Here is a 15530-nt window from a genome sequence, read left to right on the forward strand (position 1 = left end):
GACCCTCTCCGGGAGCTCCTTGTGTTTCTTGTACTGAGGAACCAGAACTGGGTACAGTTATTCCAAGGTAATGAGGTAAGATTGAGGTTAAATATGAAAGCCAGCCCACAGGTTGACCAACTACTATCAAAGTAAGCTTTTAAAAGTTTTCCTTAAAAAAAAAAAAAAAAAAAAGAAAAAAGAAAAAATAGGCTAGTGTTTATTCCTCATGAATCTCTCTCTTGATGAAGTCAACTTCGTGGTACCTACATCCTGTAATGAATATTATTACTTTGAACTGCAAACTGCTCTCAGCAGGAGCTCTGTCTTGCCAGGTGTTTGTCCAGATTTAACATGGCTTGCCCATGAAATGACTCAGGTGCTGTGTACTACCAGCAGTACAAACAGATGAGTTTGCCAGCCACCAAAATTCAGCTTTGAAATGCAGTATGTGTTAGTGGGGAGTGAAGGAAGTTAAAGCAGTGTTTCTTTAACGACACTTCAACTCCTCAGTGCACCCAGATGACCCCTTAAAGTCTGGGATTTTTCCTTCCTTTTCCTCTCTTTTTTCTTATGAAAGGCTTCTTGTTATTTTGGGGGGTTTTGTTGTTTTTTGGTTGGGTGGTTGGTTTTTTTTAGTTCTCCAGCACTCAGGACTTAAAAACAAACTGCAGTAATGTTGAGCTGCCTTAGTGTTACTATGGAAGACAGCATGAAAGCTAAAACCACAGAAAAGATGATTTTTCCATCTCTACAGCAGGCATTTGGCTGGCAGATTCCTGCAGGTGCCTGAACATGTCTCGGAAAGTTTATCCCTGGCTACCTTAAGAGGGTTACTTCTTGGTAATTTAATTAATGCATTGAAGTATGTGGAAAGGATTATAAATAATATAATTCTCTGGCTTTCTTAATCACAACCAGAACGTCTTTCTCCTTGTATATCCAAAAGTTATTAGTTATCTGCTCAGAGAATGTTTAATAACTTAACTTTGAAAAATGACACCTCCTTTGCAACACAGATTTAATATGACACGTTCCAGCTGGTACGCACATGTTCTAACACAGGCTCTGAAATCATACATGTACACTTCAAAAAAGGAAGAACTCTAATTTGGTAGAAGTCAACAGAGCTTCTCACATGCTTTAAGATAGGCAGATGTCCTGAAGTTTGAAGAGAGAGAATTGCATACCTCAAAAAACATAGTAAATATAAAGGGGTTCAAACTGCTGCCTCTGAAATTGAAATATATTACCGAAATTATGACCAATCGATCCCAAGTATCTCTGTCAGTTAACACCTACTAGAGCAACTATTCAACTCAAGTTCAGTGGTACAGAATAGTCCTGTTTGTAGCAAAACCAATAAGCATTACTATCAACAAGACAGGAGCATGGAAGGGCCAACAGAACGGAAGCCCTCCTGCATGCCCTTCTTTCCTAAAGAAATACCCAGGAAGGACTAAAACTGCTGTGACATGGGTTGCAATACTGGGAGACTGATAGTGCTGTTGGAAGTGCTTTTGCATGTGTTCTAACATGCCATAACTTCTGAAAGTGGCTTCGTGTACCACAAGCCTTTGATATCTCTGCAGTTTAATCTGTGTGCCTGCCAAATCTAGGTTGAACAACCTTGCATTTAACTGAAGAGGGTGAATGTAGTTAGCATTTAATTCCAACTCTTATTCATTCTTCATTTTCCCTTTTTTTCATATTTAAGCCTTTCAAGTCATTTGTATCAAGTTCAGCAAGCTTGCACTTTCTACTCAAAGCAAAATGTTACCCATAATACACACTGTGGTTTTTGTCAGACACATAAGACTTTCAAATACTTGCTACCAAGATTATTTTCCTATGGTTCAGTTTTGAAAGGCAAAAGTGAAATCAAATTTCAATCCCTAGTAACTCCACATCTGTGTTTCTATGTTACAGAAGATTTGAAAAGAAAAAGAAACTGATTCACTTTGTCCTTTGTCACTGTTCCCAGCTGTGAACTGCACCTGCACCGTGACTCACTAATGCTGAGGAGGCCTAGATGTCTGAAAAGCTCAAACAACAATTTAAACAGTGTTCTTCATGTGGCTCTCACAGCTAGAGAAAGAGAAAGCTGATTTTATCTTGCTATTATACAAAACACGTCAAGTTCTGGAAAACAACAAAAAACCCCTATTGAACATTTTGCAAGGCATATACATATGCTGTGAATTACAGATTCCATGTCATCTATCTCAGCAGGGTAAAGTAATACATGTTTTAAACTTATCTGTTGGTCTTTATAACTGCACTCCTTTTAAATTCCTTATGCCCAAATTATTAACAAAATATGCTTGTATAAACACACTCTGATTTTTTTTACCTTAATTTTTTACTCTTTAGTCAAATCAAGGCTGTGCCTTCCAGCATTTAAAAATACATTGTAATCCATATCTGAACATTCAATACAACTCATAAAGCAAGTTCTGGATTACTAGAGCTAAAAGAAGTAAAATGGAAGGGTGGAAAAAGCATACTGACTTCACATGAAAGTTTTATTACATGCATGAATACCCCTTGCATGAACATACATGGGCAGAATTGGACGCTAAAAACCATAGCTAGTTCCCAAACTGACTGCTGGAAATCCTTTTTTTTTTCCACTCTACCTTGCTCCCCTCAGTTTGATAAGGGGACCTTCCATTCAGGTCTGAAACTGGGCATTTCTGGCGTTTTGCAGTTACAGGCCTAGGAATTACTTAATGAAACACCAAAGACATTGTGCAGAGCAAACATGAATGACGATCCTTTAATGATTACATATTAAATTAAGACCTCCTTACTAATAAAACTACATGCTTTTAATTTCTTTCACTGGTGTCTTTCTAAATCACATGGTACTACAACCCCCTTTGGAACTTCACTATACTAGAAAAAATTATGAGAGATTTCTCATAGATTTAACTAAACTAGCACAGACTTTTACGGGACCCCTAATGCTACTGAACTTGTCACAAGCAGCCCCCCTTTTAATTAGATGTACCTCACAGATTATTCAGCTAGACCATTAATAAAAGCAGAAACAATAGCTGCATTCCACTGTATTCAGTCATTTGAACGCTGATATTTGAGCTGAAGAACTCAAGTAATAGCAGAATAAGTGAGCCTGTGTACTGGTTTGTTTTCTTAAAGTAGACATGGGGTATCTTTCATAATGTCAATTACACCCTAATTCTTTTACTTTTCTTTTTTAAATACAGCACAATCTATGCTTTTGGGACATTTATCCTTTTCCTCTGCTAGCTAGAGCTTATCTCATGTCTATAACTATGAGGTTTTATATTTTGAAAACTTTATCATATTTTATTGAGGACTTTCGCAAGTGATTGTTGTATAGGCTAGTTCATGGGTTTATTTCTTCCCAACACATTAGATAACCAGGTCCATCTGGCCATTTAGTGGATTTATCTTTTTTACTAGATTATCCTTAGTTTGTATTGTTTTGCATGGCTGTAGGTAATACTTCACAAATTAAACGATTGCCTGACAACTTAATGATATGAATTTAATAGTTAATTTTTTTTTATACTGAATCACTTAAAAAGTGGTAACTTAGGCTACATGTAGTATAATCTGTATTTCTGTATACTTCGCTGAAGTTGAGGTTTACGCAGCATCTAAGTTAAGAATTAGAAACATATCTATTAGTAACTTTTTGTCTGCCTTCCCAGACTTATTCGACAGTTTATTTGATTGTAGATAAACAATTGGTTTATGGCCCAATAATTATGTTGGCATTTTTCAAGTCTATCATCTAGGAACAAGTACAGTTTATTGTATTTCAAATCACTCTTGAAATATAACCTTTTCTCTTTGGAAGTTGGTGTCTCTGTATCTGTTCCAGTCCTCTCATTTTTCTCTGTCACTAACACTGACATGATGGATCTCCTTGGGTTTGTTATAATGAGACAGCCAATTCATAAAATATATGGGGTTCTCCAGTGGGGAAAAGGAACCACAAGAGAAGAGATGGTTCGTGCAACAGCTAATAAGGAAGGAAAGCATGAGTCACAGTCAGAAACACGATGAGCCATATGAAGGGAGTGTAGAAACAATCTGGTCTCTTATTCTGCTCATAGCTATCTATTCCTTTTTCAACTGATTCTGGGCATGCCGACAATAATTACCACAATTCTCTCAAAATCCTACTCACCCCTTAATGATATTTTTCTTTATTTCACCAAAGATTTGAATTGACCCTAACTGATAGTAGATATCCAAAATACTTGAGCTATTTAACTTTACAGTGAATCATAGAATTATTAAAAAAACCACCACAGAACCTATAACCTGCAAAGTGAGCTTTACACAAGAAGACCCAGCAAAATAACATTATTAATCCATCTTCCACAAATGTAATATACTTTCTAAGTTATGAACATTTTTCATACAATTAAGTGGTGTTTAAAAGAAGTGGTATAGGTTTTGGAGCGTATTTATACTCTTTTGAAATATGGATTTCAATGTGGACTTTTTGTATCTGTAAACATTCAATGTCCTTGCTAAGGACTTGCTATCATGCTTTCACAATATAGCTTAATCCCAAAAGGATTTAATTGTATTTATTATATTTTTTCTTGTATCTTTTTAAAAGGTTGTTGAGCTTCCCTACAGAAATACATTTTGTAAAGAAAGAAATAACATATTTTTTTAAAAATTCACAACTTGAAGAGGAAATCTCGTGTTCTAATTTTGTTGCTAAAGACTTACCACACCCCACCAGAGGGCGTCAGCATAGCTTGAGAAACCTGTCTTCCCGTCCTCATCAAGGGCATCCTTCTCAGCAAGATAAACAAAATAGGACGAAAAAATCAATCCCAAGAATCCAATGTACAATGTGGTTATGAGTTCCTATTAAAAAAAAAGGAAGCAAACAAGCGCCTAAGTTTTGCATCATCTATATTCTGTCATTGTAAAACATTGTAATTGTAAATAAAGGATTTTTATAATATTTAGTTTTGTCCATGGGCAAGTCTTTCTAACTGAGCCTTAATTTTTTCAGGCCTGTTTGCTAAACAAGGCAGATGAAAGAGGAAATAAAATAAGTTTCCAGTAGTTCAGATTTCTATGCTGGTCACCCTTGTTTTCTCATCTTTTTCTCTAATGATGTTACTTGTGTACTACTGTGTACTTCTAGGTACGACTTCATTGCTCTGAAAAGTTCCTTTACATTTATAGTTTTCATGTCTCTAATTTTTCACAACTTTTTGGTTTGCCTACACAAGTTTTTTTCAATGCAAGATGAAACTGTTTAACACCTGAAACTGTAAGTTTAGTGATCCATAAAAAACTACAACAGAAAGGGAGACTAATTCTTGTTGCCTGCTTACAAAGAAAACATTCTGCTTTTCTCTACTAGATTTGTGACTTTTTTCCACATCAACAGAAATCTTATAGTTACACTTGGCATGTTGCTTACATCTCAGATATTAACAGATTTTACATGTTATTGAGGGATGGCCATCACTGCTTTCTTTTGATTTTGTCTCTGAGGACAGAATTAGAGAGTGGATGATAACTGGAATACTTCTGGCTTAAGTGCTGACTTTGTCAGAAGTGGCAGAAAAATATGCTTTTCAGCAGTGCTGTGCATAGTCTTCTGAGATCTTTTCAAAGTGGTTGAAATATCAACAGAACTAATTGGCTTATTTCACCATTGGCATCTCTCAGCTCCAGTCCTGTATTCATATAAAGACTGAACTCTTAAAATAAAGTGCAGATAAAAATGTAATTGTCTTAGACTTATTCTAAATGTCACTCAATATTACATATGCATATATACAGAAAATACTACATGCCTATATTTAAGAACAATGGTAGCCATCTAATAAATAATGTCTTTAAGAGAGAGTGCAGAAGATTTTGAAATAATACATACTTCAAGAGATATAGATAGATTGGTGTCTACCAATGTCAAATAGTATGAGTTGATGCATGATCTCAAAGTAAAATGCAGTTTGCGGAAATCAGGCTTTAAAACTTTACATTTATATGAATTTTTTTTTTTCATAGATAAGAGCGTCAGCAAGTGCTGCTTAATACTGTTTTCAGCAAGGACTTTCAGTTACATATATGTGAAGGAAACAGAAAGAATAAAAAAGAAATATGCATAAAGGCAAATTTGACTTGACTTGAGTCGAGACATTTTTTTGACTTAGACATATTATATTTTCAGTTGCCATAAGGACCACACAATATAAAATTCAACACTGAGGAAAAATACCAGAAAAGCCTAACTCCACAACTCATCAGTAACACCCTCCTCAAAGCAGTAGAAGACCTCACAAAGCAAGGTGAGGAATAAGTAAAACTAACTGAGAGGATTACAAGCTGGAGCCGGATTGGCTAACTCAGTTTTTCAGTAAGCTCCATGATTTTTCCATGTCTTTCTATCCCCACATGTGATATTGACTCACGTTTCGTTGCTTTTGGCAAGAAATGCTTGTATAAGCTCAACCTGCTGAAAATAGAAGAACTTCCTAGCCAAATCAGGCCTGAGTGAGCTAATACAGCTATATGTGAAATTTCAAAACACATGGAAATCGTTGGTGACAACTTTAGTAAGCTTTTCTGGGCCCACAGAGGTCCAAGTGCTTGTTATTTTCACAGGTCACAAGATGTGAATTTATTTTCTCACATTGTTTAAGGGTCTAGAGTCCCATTTTTTTCTGAAAGAGTACCAAACTCAACAAATAAATGAGGACCTTGTACTCTGCCTGTAAAGAAAAAGCAGCTGAGGTGTTTCTGTTTTGTTTTTCTTTTTAAACAAAAATTTCTTTAAGAGACTGGACAGGAATAAAGGTTTTATTTTCTCTTCCCTTTGGTACCATTCTACGGTTTCAGCTACACTTGTCCAATGTAAATACAGAACTCTGTTTTTGACTTTTTTTTTTATTAATGTGTTAGTGGGTGAGCTGCTCTGACAAGTACTACAAATCTGTAGAGTTTTATATATTATCATAATCACTGCTTTGGATTAGCAGAACTTCAGGTGCATTTATTCATAAATTCACTTCTCCACGGGTATTTCTTTTCCTTTCAAATCATTGAAATTATTTAAGTTTGTGACATTTAAGACTTGAGCGTTATATTTTGGAGATAGCATTTCCAGATTCTTGACTAAAACTTCGAAACCCACAGTAAAAAATTCTCTCAGACACCTCTGTCATTAAGGTTAGCAAATGTTGGGGAAGTGTGTTTGGATATCAGCTCTGCCCTAGCTAGATATCCAGGCAATGCAACCTTAATAAATGAAGACCACACAAACTTGAGGTGTTAGAAGTCATTCTGTTGTACAGGATAAAAGCAGGCTTTATACTAGAGCACTTTGGTGTGCATCAATGCTTCACACCCATCATGATGTAAAATTTTCTACAGCAAGGGGGAGAGAAATAAAGCGAAGAAAAGCAAATTTTAACATAAAATTAATCTTTTGGATTAAGTACCTCCCATTCTCACTCATAGCCACACTCATAAAGCGCAGGTTAAAGAAGCCTGTTACAAGTCTGATGTAAAGATTCATAGCACAGTATTAGCCCTCCATAGTATAGTATATTTAGAGGCTAATGATAAAAGTTCATTATTATATTCATAAAGCTAAGTCAGCTTTTCATTGAGAGATTCCATGAAGTCCCCAAATGAAGCCCTCAACTAGAAATTTTTAGAAGTCTACACTAAAACATTTTAGCTTTTCCTGCTTGATGAACTTTTATGCAGAATAACAGTTTCAAAGCTTCAATGGATATATAACAATTTACAGCCAAGTTTACCTCTGTGAATACACCCTTGAATAAGTAACTTTTCTAGCATTTATCGTAGCATAGTTAGTATTTTTATTTATAGAATGAATTGGAAAGCTCTTTATTCAGGCAGTGAAAATAGAACTATGTAAATAATTGACTTGTTCTATCAAGACTTTTTCACTAGTATTTGTTTTTCCACAGAACAACCAAGCTAGGAACACATCTGTGAAGGCAGTGAACAGTATTTGCAGTATGAAAGGCAGTCCACATAACTGGATTTAATAAATTAAATTGAAGGATAACAACAAAAAAAGTTAATTTAAAAAAAGAAAAATAATACCTGATACGGGTACCCTGCTAGCTACTGACCTGAGGTAAAGTATAGAGTTCCCATTTTAATGGTAGAAACACATGATGGACCTACGAAGTACTTTTTCTCTTGCAACAGTACCTGTTCCTTTAGAATCATAGAATAGTTAGGGTTGGAAAGGACTTTAAGATCATCTAGTTCCAACCCCCCTGCCATGCACAGGGACACCTCACACTAAACCATATCACCCAAGGCTCTGTCCAACCTGGCCTTGAACACCTCCAGGGATGGAGCATTCACAACTTCCCTGGGCAACCCATTCCAGTGCCTCACCACCCTAACAGGAAAGAACTTCCTCCTTATATCCAATCTAAACTTCCTCTGCTTAAGTTTTAACCCGTTACCCCTTGTCCTGTCATTACAGTCCCTAATGAAGAATCCCTGCCCAGCATCCCTATAGGCCCCCTTCAGATACGGGAAGGCTGCTATGAGGTCTCCACGCAGCCTTCTCTTCTCCAGGCTGAACAGCCCCAACTTCCTCAGCCTGTTTTCATACGGGAGGTGCTCCAGTCCCCTGATCAGCCTCGTGGCCCTCCTCTGCACTTGTTCCAACAGTTCCATGTCCTTTTTATGCTGAGGACATCAGAACTGCACACAGTGTTCCAAGTGAGGTCTCACGAGAGCAGAGTAGAGGGGCAGGATCACCTCCTTCGACCTGCTGGTCATGCTCCTTCTGATGCAGCCCAGGATACGGTTGGCTTTCTGGGCTGCGAGCACACACTGAAGCCGGCTCATGCTCATTTTCTCAACAACCAACACCCCCAAGTCCTTCTCCGCAGGGCTGCTCTGAATCACTTCCCTGCCCAACCTGTAGCTGTGCCTGGGATTGCTCCAACCCAGGTGTAGGACCTTGCACCTGTCACGGTTAAACTTCATGAGGCTGGCATCAGCCCACCTCACAAGCGTGTCAAGGTCCCTCTGGATGGCATCCCTTCCCTCCATGGTATCAACTGAACAGGCTATGACTTAAAGACCATGAAAACAATATACTAAAGTAAACAAAATCCTAGGGCTCTTTAAAGATGTAGTACCTGACGATGTATGAAAACAACTGATCCTAATAATCGCCACGTGCCACCCTGTCGATCTACATGAAGCATTCGAAGTATCTGAAGAAACCGGATCCCTCTGTAAAAAAAATAGGACATGAAATGAAAGTAGTGATTAAGAATAATACTGCTCTATCTATACATATATGACTATGTACACTAACATACTGCCATATTACAGAAATGTGATAGCACTGTCTCTGGCTACAGTTGTATCTTAAACTTGAAGTATCTATCCAGTATATAGCACGTTTAATTACATTTCATTATATTCAAATATATTTAGATATACTTACTGGAACAACAGCACGGTTTAAAAAAAAAAAAGAAGTCTAAACTATGTGCTTTCTAACTCAGAGGAAACTTGCATATTTTACTTAATTAGGATAGAATCACAGTTCCAACCCCCTAACACAGGCACAGCCACCTTCCACAAGACCAGGTTGCTCAAAGCCTCCTCCAACCTGCCAGGGGTGGGGCAGCCACAGCTTCTCTGGGCAACCTGGGCCAGGGCCTCACCTCATAGTGAAGCATTTTTTCCTTGTATCTAATCTAAATCTCCCCTCTTTCAGTTTAATGTCTTATCCCTACATGCCCTTTTAAAAAGTCCCCCCTCCAGATTTTTTGTAGGCCCCCTTTAAGTATTGGAAGGCTGCTGTAAGGTCTCCCCTGAGCCTTCTCTTCTCCAGGCTGAACAACATGAACTTTCTTAGACTTTCTGCACAGGACAGGTGATTCTCAAATGCCTCCTTTTCTTAGCAACAGCGGCGCTTCAAGCTTTGCTAACATAAATATAAGCAAACTTTTTTCTCTATTTGCCAAAAGAATGTGAATCAAACATGGTATTACTGAAGTCCTTTTTATGCAAGTTATAGAAAACATCTAGTTGTAAATAGTAAATTGTGATTTTTAGGACAATAATTGAATCATAAACTCCAAATATTTTCAACTAAAGAAAATGAATTATTTATATTGTTCTTTGGCAGAATATTATTCAATGGAAATATTTCATTCTAGTCGTATGTTCAATAATGAACTTTGTTTGCTTACACTTATGTTATTACCACTGACACAAAACAATGAAGAGCAGGAAAGTATGAATGTTAAATTCATCTACATGAACATTTTTCACTGAAAGTATTTTTAGCTCTTTTTAGCTATCCTTGAAATTTTGCTCTTATTGTGGGTAGCATTGTTTTTTAATTCAATCATCTTATTTCAATTCCATGGTGGCTGCATTTTTCTGGGTCAAACCAGAAACTCAGCATGGTGCCAGCCATCCTTCAGTCACTGGTCTTACTCAGATTGGGAAAGCATACTGTCTTCTGGAAGACCCAACTTTTCCTTTATTGAGAAAGCAGGTTTTCTGAGCTTTCACAGCTGACAGTCAAATAATCAAACGATTGTAACTTTTTTTGGAAAGCACACAATAATCCTGGCTATCAAATCATATATCAGTGACTGTGTATAGCAACACCATGTTTTGTTATTTCTTTGATATGCCATTGGAATAATAGTTTTATCTAGCAGGAAACTTCAAAATATCCACTTAAAACCTATTAATTAAAAGAAGAGTCCAAGAAGAATTACAAGACAACCAAATATAGGTTGTCTTGTAATGTAATTTAACCAATATAAGTGAGCACTAATACAGCTAGGTGATGCAACAGCTTACTGGTTGCTTATGCCAAGAGGGTGGAGATCTATATATAGGTCCCCCACATATAAGCCACATGCACCTTTCCATTAAAGTCATTCCTATAATTTTAGTTAAATAGTCTTTCGAATTTTCCCATTTACCCTCCTTTACTCTTATATGAGCAGACAAATCACATTCATGCTGCCTGTGTGTCTTTATCATCATGTAAGTATTAATGTTCTATGGTAACAGTTACCTTAAAATTACTTTACAGATTTAGTTCTGTCCAGTGTTTGTCTACACAGCTAAACAGTTTAGACAGTACTGTACATTCTCACTTCCCAGTGATCAGACTGCACTGGGAATCAGAACCTTGTAACAGAACATGTAGCACCTCTTGCAAGTTAGAAGTGGGAAGTACACCTACAGTGCTTATCATTCCTTATTTCTCTTTACCCACTTCACTTCCCAAAACAAGCTTGCAGTACTTGATGCAAGCTGAACAAACACTAGAGACATCAAATGTTTCTGGTTCATGTATGGTATGAGTTACTTCTGCCAAACAAATCCACTGAAGCATAATTACTCTTTAAACAAACCCATTACTCATACTCAAAAAGTACAGAGTTAAGTGCTGTCTAGATTACCTCTTAAATAAACCAATGTTCTGTAATACTCTTTTGTCTCAGAAAGAGAGCTGTTTGATGTTTTATATAGGACATAAAGTTTAGGTTTTTCCTCTTGGCTTCAGCATTCCCACTATTCTTAATATGCCTTGTTTCTGCCCTGCTCTTTCCCAACCAGTGTCCAAGCCCAGTGACACACAGTCTTTCACTGTCTAATGTTTCAATATAGTAACTTTTCCTATATTGGGAAAATTACTTATACATCTAATTCAGAAATTGGGAAATTAGATATACATCTAACAACATCTGTAGTTGTGAAGATCTACAGTCACTACAAGACCATACCGTATTGCAGAGGTGGCAAACACCTGTCCATTAGATCCTATGCTCAGAACAATAATTGAGGCTACTACCACAATGAGATCTGTTAAAAAAAAAAAGAAAAAAGGAAGAATGTATTTAGCTCTCAGCACCAGAACACACAAAAAATACAGAGTAAAGCACTTTAAAAAAAATAGCTGAAATTTGGTGGCCAGTAAGTGAATGTATTAGCTTCACATCAAAAAAACAATAAATACAGTTTCTTCCATGATTAATTTAATGAAAAATTTAAAAATCCTGACAGATCAGGCAGCTTGCCATAAAAACAACAAAGGCAAAGGTATATCTACACCCTAGAAATGAATCCACATTTTGTCTCAAGGCTTTTTGAGAGGGAAAGTAAGGGTTTGCTTCAATCAATAATGACATGCATAAAGACAAGTATCATAGCATATACACATACACACACTTAGTTTAAAAATTGTATCAAAGCTGTAAAGACAAGCTTTCAAAGTTCAGGGAACTGTCAGAACAAAGGCTGCTTAAAAGAATCAGAGTTTCTGGTTTACTTTGTGATACAGTTTAATTGTATGAAGAAATAATTGTTTCCAGAGTTCAGTTTTCTTTTTTCCACAACTCCACAGTTTACAAAGTTCCAGCATTATACAATGCAAAGGATGGATTGTGCTCACAATGCCAGCATGCCGTATTTTCTCTTATCCTATTTCAGTGAACAGGTCTATCGCTGTTAATTGCTGAAACCTACTCTTCACATTATTCTGAGAAGACATTTTTCTAATTTCCTCATGAGCATTTCTGTGGTAATCCTGTTTAGGGCATCTGAATGCTTCACTTTCAAAATCTAACCAGAAAATAAAGGATAGTATTATAAACAAGTAGTGAATGTAGACAGAATGAGGGCAAGTTTTGGTAATTTTTCCTTGCCAGTTTTAAACAGGCAGTACTTTATTCTTCCCAGCACTTAACATTATATTGCACTTCAAAAAAACTAGTGCCTGCTGACTTCACTTTTGCAGCTGTGAGAGCTCAGAACTTCTGTAACCTGACTTCAAAGTCTTCATTTGGACATCCAGAAAATGAGGCACACTTGTGAAAACTGATTTAAATTACTGCCACAGAGATTCCGTGTGATGCCTAGGCGAGATGCAGAATAGAATTCAACTTCAGAGGCAACAGTTGCCTCCAACAAGGGTTAACGTTTTTCCTCTCCTTTAAACATTCTCCTGTCCTATTCAAACCATGTTGTTGCTGCAAGAAATATTGCAGCAGTTCTACAACAACAGTATCCTTCACTCCCTAACTTGGATTAATTTCCAGTACCAGTCTGATTTTTGCCGTAAAAGCAGTATACCTCCCCATGGGATAGCACTCAATCAGTGTAAAGACTGTACTCCAATAACTGTAGCTGTATGAAAATGTAAATAAATAGAGAGAGGAATAAGTTAAGGCTACAGAAAGAACTTCAATTTTGGGATACTCTTAACTTTTCAGCACGTGAATTTCCAAATTTTATGCTCTTCCTTTATCATGTATGTACGTGAACATACATTTGTAAACACTCAGAATTTAGGGAGGGTCTTCTTCCCAGCGCATCATAATACAGATCTTTGCACTTAAGCAAAAGATGCAGCTGATATCCTTACTAAATTATCAGACGTATACATATCCACCTGATGTCCAGCACTGGAGGAGGCAGAGACTGACACTTAGGAAAATAGTTTTAATCAGGTACTGACAGTAACATAGATTTTTCATTTGTACTTTCTGCTATTCTGAAAATGTGTTCTACATGGCAGAGATATTTCATTTCCCCCCTCCCCAACCTGTTCTTCTATTTGCTTCTTCTCTGACCTAGTTTTCATGCCAGTTTCCAATCTTCACTAATCCCAGTTTACTGGTTCAAACAGTACTATTTTATGCTCTAGGTTTTCAGCATATCTTTCTGCCTTTACACTGCCACCTTTCAATCCCATGTATGTTCAGCCTCTATTTTTTTAACTTCAGCCTCCTGCTTGCCTGTCAGTCTTTCTGTATGTACTTCTTCCAGACCCTTATCTCATGTCATTTCACTGAGCCTGTATGTCCTAGTCACTTCCTCCTACCCCACCAGTTCACCTCAGTACTTGAGCCTGCTATTTTCTCTTTCCATGTGCCTTGGGCAGTTTCAGGGAGAGCACTATAAAACCAAAACCAACAGATTTTCCACTTCCAACCCAAGCACTGCTGCTCAGATAAACCTGAAATTTGAACTGTGCAGGCTCACTGTGGATAGAAGAATATAAGAGCAATCTTTAGCAGGGCATGTTAAGCACAAACAAGCTACCAATTTTTCAGAGGCTTGTTAGTCAGCTTGGAATTGATTTTCAGTGACAATCAAAAAAGTGTTTTCGAAGTTTCAAATATCTGCTTCAAAGTGTGGAAGTGCTCGCTCTTCTCCATAAGAAATCGTCAGAATTGCCTTTTTCACAAACAGCTTAAAATTTTTTCATGAAATGTCTCCATTAGACTCAAACTGAAGGAGACACTTGGCATGGAAAATACCAAGATAAAGAGCCAACATTTGTTTAAACAATTTTTCAACTTTAACAAGCATTAGTATTTAGATTAGCATTACATTAGTATTTATGTTAGTTTTTAAAAAAGAAAGTGTCAGGAAGCTTTGGGAATTTTAAAAATCCAATTCCAGTAATTTATAAGCAGCAATATGTGGATATCCTTCTCAAACATTGTACCTACTTACATGTTTGGAAACATGTCTGCACACACACATTAGATGTAGAGAGACAAAAATGATGTAGTGTCTTCTATATAATATGTGAATTACATACGTAGATCACAGACCTCCAGAAATCACATTCCCTGCAACTTAGTATGTGTGGTATACAGATTTAAAAACCTTGTTCACTGCTTGCCCACTGTCCCCATGGCTTACTCTTAAATTATGAATCCTTGGGATATTCCAAACAGCTGACATTTTTTTCTTTAAAGTCAGCTTGGCAGTGAAAAATTACTTAGTTATGCATAAACTTCAGCACAGCACATGGCAACACCTATTATACAGCCTACTCGAGTACTGCTTTATTTCAGCAAATTGCTGACTTGTTTCCAGTGTTCCTACAAGTTTACTTTCTAGTATGCAGTTCTCAGATTTTGGATAAAAAGCAATTAATCCTTTTTTAAATTTAAACCATGTAAAAACATTTGTATTTTAATTTTTAGTTGTCATAATATTTTATGGAATCGAAATAGTCTTCAGCTTGCAGGTATGTTCTTAGTAGTCTGGAGATAATATGATGTCCACAAAGACTTAAATTAAATATATCATATGGACATATTTGAATTTGATTTATAGCACATTCTTTTTTGCTGATTTTTTTTGTCGTACTGGCACTTCATAACTTCAAATCATAGAACCATATTATGGTCTGGGTTGGAAGGGACCTTCAAAGGCCATCTAGTCCAAGCCACTGACACAAGCAGGGGCATCTTCAACTAGATCAGGTTGGCTGGAACCACATCCAGCCTAGCCTTGAAAGTCTCTGGGGATGTCACATCTACCACCATGAGATCCCTCATGTCTTTCAAACTGCATGCTGTCAAAACCAGGAGAAAGAAAAGTTAATTCATAAATTGGTTTTTACTTTGTGACATTTTCTGCAACAACAGCCAAAGGATAAAAGAGGTTGTGAAAAGACATTCTCTTGATTTTACCTGTGCTTGGTACCTGCCATTCATGAAATTCTAATTAGACTA

General features: G+C 36.8%; 1 protein-coding gene across 2 annotated transcripts in view; it reads right to left on the reverse strand.

Annotated features, from left to right (window-relative positions):
- Nucleotides 1-15530, reverse strand: part of LOC133281107 (potassium voltage-gated channel subfamily KQT member 1-like) — a 467184-nt gene that overhangs the window by 410542 nt on the left and 41112 nt on the right. For both annotated transcript variants that reach the window (XM_061476317.1, XM_061476316.1), the window contains 3 exons: nucleotides 11781-11859; nucleotides 9153-9249; nucleotides 4720-4860 (listed from right to left, as the gene is read on the reverse strand). In XM_061476317.1, coding sequence (XP_061332301.1) covers nucleotides 4720-4860; nucleotides 9153-9249; nucleotides 11781-11859 — 317 coding nt within the window. The remainder of the gene's footprint in view (nucleotides 1-4719; nucleotides 4861-9152; nucleotides 9250-11780; nucleotides 11860-15530) is intronic.

This window comes from Pezoporus flaviventris, unplaced genomic scaffold (assembly GCF_033815535.1).
Source record: "Pezoporus flaviventris isolate CSIRO_AGI_PZ_B2104156 unplaced genomic scaffold, CSIRO_AGI_Pfla_v1 ptg000096l, whole genome shotgun sequence".
NCBI lineage: Eukaryota > Metazoa > Chordata > Aves > Psittaciformes > Psittacidae > Pezoporus > Pezoporus flaviventris.